Source organism: Ceratina calcarata, unplaced genomic scaffold, assembly GCF_001652005.2.
Source record: "Ceratina calcarata isolate Rehan_Ccalc_2016 unplaced genomic scaffold, ASM165200v1 scaffold11.2, whole genome shotgun sequence".
Classification (NCBI taxonomy): Eukaryota; Metazoa; Arthropoda; class Insecta; order Hymenoptera; family Apidae; genus Ceratina; species Ceratina calcarata.
Window position 1 is genome coordinate 84,468 of NW_017131914.1, and position 5,357 is coordinate 89,824.

The 5,357-nt window shown below is 42.9% G+C and overlaps 1 protein-coding gene across 11 annotated transcripts in view; it reads right to left on the reverse strand.

The window, feature by feature from the left end:
• Positions 1–592: 592 nt before the first annotated feature.
• RhoGAP100F (Rho GTPase activating protein at 100F) overlaps positions 593–5,357 on the reverse strand; it is a 36,470-nt gene continuing 31,705 nt past the window's right edge. For 7 of the 11 annotated variants that reach the window (XM_018037606.2, XM_018037616.2, XM_018037647.2 and 4 more), the window contains one exon: positions 593–4,853. In XM_018037606.2, the coding sequence (XP_017893095.1) occupies positions 4,569–4,853 (285 nt within the window). In that variant the 3' untranslated portion in view covers positions 593–4,568. The remainder of the gene's footprint in view (positions 4,854–5,357) is intronic. The other 4 variants (XM_026810705.1, XM_018037657.2, XM_026810702.1 and 1 more) reach the window with 2 other exon arrangements.

Genomic DNA, 5,357 nt, shown 5'->3' on the forward strand with positions numbered 1-5,357 from the left:
CGTCTGATTTCTTTTTAAAAAATGCATTTCTAAAGTGCATAAACTTTTGGGATTGACTGTATAGCCAATAAATCCTTAAATATCAGGCTCAGTTCTTTGTGCTCTTACTGTCCAAGGGGTTGCGGCGTCTCTCAAGGGATCTCCGAGCCGTCTTCGTTGCGCAAGAATCATTCTCGTCATAGGGAAAGTTAATTCAAAACTGATTGTCACGTTCTGCTTTCAGTTGGTTGACCCGGCGTGATTAAAAGGTTCGCGCGATTCAATGAATTAAAAATGACTAAACATCGAAATTAATTGTCATTCAATAAATAACTTTCATATCGAATACTCTTTTTAATTAAATAATCGTTCGATCCTTTTGATCACGTGCCGTGTCTCAGGATAGATTGTTAAGCGAATAGGAAGAGGGAGCGATAGAAGGAACATTCATTTTGCCTAACGCTGGGGGATACGTGTCGACGACTCGGTGATCCTTTGCAAAGACGCGTGTAGCATTCGACTCGTGTCTCGATCGATAATTACGTATGTATACGCAGCGTAATATGTAAGGTAATTAGGTATGTATAACAACAGTCAATCATACAAAATTGCGGCAGTGTGCTTTCACGTATATGTATAATATAATTAACGGTAACTATACTTAATCGTTAATCGTTAAAGTTAGGAACGTCGAGGAATGCCGGATCCCGAGATCATCGAATCAAGTACACGAAACGAAATTCTCAAGTTAAAAAAACGATTATCATTACTACGAATAGAACAAAGGCCGGGATTCAGAATTATCTATCCCACGTTTCCAGTTCCTGTCTTGTACATAAAAAAGGGACTTAAGCGAATGCTTAAGACGATCTTAAAAATAAGCAACGACTCTGAATACTGGCTAAACAATTTTCACTCGTTTCGTTGAATCGACGCGAAAGTAATTTGGGTTTTTTGCTTCGCAGAAGCTGAAGTCACTTCCTTGGTAGACCAATGCTTAAAAATTGTCGCAGAAGGTGATCCGGCGTTCCATCGAGCTTGCATATCGAACGACGACGTGAAAAATCAGTCGGGGGAGGGTCGGGGGCTCGGTGGCCTCGATACAGGATGGATCAGGGTTGTGGCTACGCGAATTATGGTACACTGAGCTAACACGCGATCCTCGGATTCGATTCTCGGCTATGACTCGCCCCCAGTTCGCCGACATCTTCTTTGACATTCTTCGACGCTTTACTAGAGCACGCTTACTCGTTACACGCGTCAGTTTTCACACACGCGCGCAGATACACGTCGTCGCAACGGTGTTCTCTCTGTTTCGTTTAAAACGACATTTCGCAAGATTTCGTCTTTAATTGTGCCTATGTGATTCGTTGAACGCCATTGCGACACGTGGAACGGTGCGCTTTTTTTTATGTAGGGACCGCATTCACTCAAGAGGACACGAGTAGAGAAAAAGCAGTAGCGAACCCTTTGAAGGCCTAAATATTCTTAGCAGCAGCGTACTTTCATTAAACATTGTCATCGATGCGCACGATTGTTCCTTAACACGTGACGAAACGAAATTTCGTGATAATCGTTATAAATAGATCAGAGGGACTAGATTTTCACGCGTCTCCAAAGGGCCGAGAAACGTGCAGCGATTCTAACGTTATTCCATATACGAGGTATTATACATTATTTATAAATTAGTCGAGCACGATGACTTCGTCGACGATGCTTAATATGAAAAAACTGACTCCTCCCTATCTCTCTCTCTCTCTCTTTTTTTTTTATTAAAAAGCTATCGCGATATAGTTCGTCGCAATTTGTCGTTTAACTTGGAGAACGAGAAAAATAACCGTTTCAATCCACGGGAATCTATTCCCGTGACTCTTCAGTCGACCAACGAGAATACTTAAAGGTAGAACCGAGTCGATTCGTATTTAGAATCGCCGGGATCACCGGTGACCGTGTACATTCGTATATATTATTATTAAGATGTATATTGTTACCAACGCACAGCAGATGTTCGAACCGTCTGTTGATATGATCGTACTGATAATACGGCTCTCGTCGCCGCGACGTTATTTTTCTATAAGCCACCTTCGTTACGCGTCTGCTCCTTGACAATCTAATGCCTGAGCTAAGTCGAAATCCTCTCACGTGAGACGAGTCTTAATTGGAAGACGCAGACAACGCGCAATCGTGGGGCAGAATTTCTCCACTTGCGACCCTGTTCACAATTTCCTAAACAGACATCGATTTACTATTGTAAGTAATAAAAAATCGAATGTTAAATAAACTCCATTACAGATTTTATTCATTTATATCCTTTTCAATATCATCTTTGTGACTGTCCAGTAAATTATGAACTGGAGTAATCGATAAATAATGATTAGACTGAAGATTCTTAGGCATTTATAAAAGACGCAAGTGTGCTGAATTTTGAACAGTGCGTTCAATGTCGCAAGCATATGCTATGACATTTAAATCATGTGTATCAATTCTCTCTTTTAAATGTTTCATGTTGCTTAAGAATCCGCAGCCTAATAATCACTTATTTCCGGGAAATTCTACTGCGCGTTAGGAACAATATCGTATCGACTAACTATATTAGGTGATAGCGATAACAGTGACGTAGTCGCACTCGTGTCCCCGTCGACGAGATCGTAGAACAAACGAACCGCCGGGGCACGCGACACCCCGGCTCGTTCCATCGCGTACACGCGATTATTTTAATACTGGCTACGCTTTTAGTCGTTTTACAAGTTTTAATTATTATCGTTTCTCGGTGAGTCTCGACTCCACTCTGTCCGATCCTATTTTTATTCATTTACTCCCGTCGCTTTCAGTTTTCGTTCGGTATTTTCCCTTTTTTTTTTTACTATTGTCATCATGTACAAGTCGCGGAGCCAGGCTCCAGCTGTGCTGCGTATTATGTATAATTATTTATAATATCGTCGCTTTCCGTGCACTCCTCCGCTTCCTCTGTCTTTCCATCCTTCGGTTCTTCACGCCCGGTGCACTCGTCTTCCTTTCCTGTTTTGTATACGAGGGCTAGCTAATCCTCTACGTAATAGTTTTTTTATCAAAAGCACATGTATATCGTGACTAGCCTACGTGTGTATATATAATATGTATATATATAGTATATTGTATATAAATCGACCGTTGTGTCTGTGTTATTCCTTTTATCTTCGCTCCTGTTCCTCTACGTATGCACGTGTGTGTGTGTTCTTGGTGAATTTTCTTCAGTGTGATCGGTCCTCAGCGTCTCCCGACTTCACCCTTGAACTCTGCGAGCCGAGGGTGTGAATTATTAAATCTGCAAGAGCCACGGCTCGTACCCTTCCTTTCTTCTTCTCTCATCAAAGCTTCCAGACTTGTTTCTTTCTCTCGGTCTTTCTCGTGGATTTGTGCAGTTGCGGGGTACGAGTTCTTTTTCGAGCTTGACGGATCGGAAAATGGAAAAGAAGTCGAGGATTCAGAAAATAATTGTTGAAGGTGACCAAACGCGTCTCGGTATCAGTTTTGTGCAAGTTTCAAGCTAGGAACCTGTACAGTCTTTGATAAAGTTCGCAGCCAAATCCTCTCAGCTTTGCTAAACCCTGCTAACCAGTTTTCCTCTCCTCCTTGCATACGTGTGTGTGAGAGAGTGTGTTCGTTACTCCTTTTAGCCGACGAATCATACAAAAAGAGAAATGGCGAAAGGCTTTTTTTTTTCAGTCGTCAGATCGTAAATTTCAGCTCTCGTTTCTTCTACGAAGATTCTATCTTCCTCCTTCATTATTCTCGTTTTAATATTCGCAGTGGTCCCATTATGCGCGTTTCGTTTCGTCTCTGGGAAACAGTCGATCGCTTTTATTGTGCGTCTGGCGACAACAATGTTCAGCCTTGGTTTCGTAACGTGCGTCCCCCGCACGTCGAAAAAAATAATAATATAAAAAAGAAGGTAGAAAAGATCGGACGCGCTGACTGCCGCCAAAAACGTGAATAAACATTTCGAAAACACAACGTCGCACAACGAAGAGAATCTAACTATCAGTTTCCTAACACAGCCAACAGTGCAACAACGAGGAAATAAAAGTTATCCGACTAGATTCAAACTGACTAAAAAACTCTTCGGTTCCCTTCGAAACGAGAAATCGAAAGCAGTCAACGCGTTGGATAGATCAGAAGTAGAAACACACACCTTCTTCGTTTCTTCGACCTTTTAATCGACACACCACGAGAATCTTTGGTTTTCAGTTTCAAGAAAAACTCGTTAACACGCCTGTGCCATTTAATGGCGACCGAATCGATCTGCTCTCGATCAAAAAAAAAAATAATTATACCTCTAACACGTTTACGATGATTGAACTACGTTCCTCCGTACTGGGCAATCGAGACCCTTTGAGGGCAAACAAATTTACTACGGACAGACCGCGAAGTGACTTCGGAGAGTCTTAATTATAACGACCAACGACTAATTTTCAAACGAGAACGAATCCTAATCTAACTAGCTACTAGGGTGTTCGCGATTTCAATGCCCAAACACTGTCTCCTCCGAGAGTTTCCTCTCGAAACAAAATATTTAAAAATCGGTCAAGCTGTCCAAGGGCGCGATTCTTTTAATGAGTCTTGGGTACGTGCTGGTGTCGGTCGTCGTCGCTGCCCTCCGCGTCACCCTCGACGCCCTTCTCGCCCTCTTCGTGTGTCGGGTTACCCTCCTCGGTGTCCACGCTGCTGGTCGGCGTGATCTGCTCGGTACCGGGGCCGGTGCTCCCTGCAGTAGTAGTGGCCACCACACCGTTGCTCTTGTCGAGTCCCAGACCGCCCAGGAGGCTCTTATTAATCGGCTCCGGCGACGCCACCGACTCCTTGCTGCTAGGTGAACCGGGAGACGAGACTATCACCTGTTAGAACAAACAGGACGCCGCGTAAGCGTCGTGTTAAGTTAGAAGCTGTGCTGGTCTCTAACTTCTGTCTCGTGTGTCTGTCGTTTGGACGAGATGTCCACTAGGCATGGGATCGGGCTGCTGCTGATTTGTGAAACGAACATCTTTAGACAGATTATTTATAAGAATTTAATATTCGATCCCATTCCTAGTCTTGACTCCTTGCTAAGTGTAATAATTCTAAGTTCCGAGCTTCTCGACCGCAGCACCGTTTCAAATCAGTGAAGAAAACAATCTGTTGTACTTGTGTGCAGAGTGGATGCAAAAAGTATGTAGCAAACACGTCCACGTTTTTCGAATCGAATCGTATAAAATCGGCAGGCAGTGTTTCTAATTGAATCATTATAACTCTAAAGCGTCGCTATAGTCTACAAGTGTGTCTGTATGTGTGTGTGTGTGTGTGTGTGTTCTTTTTCGTAACGATGAGGATTCTTAAAACGCTTGACTCCGGTCTGTGAAATT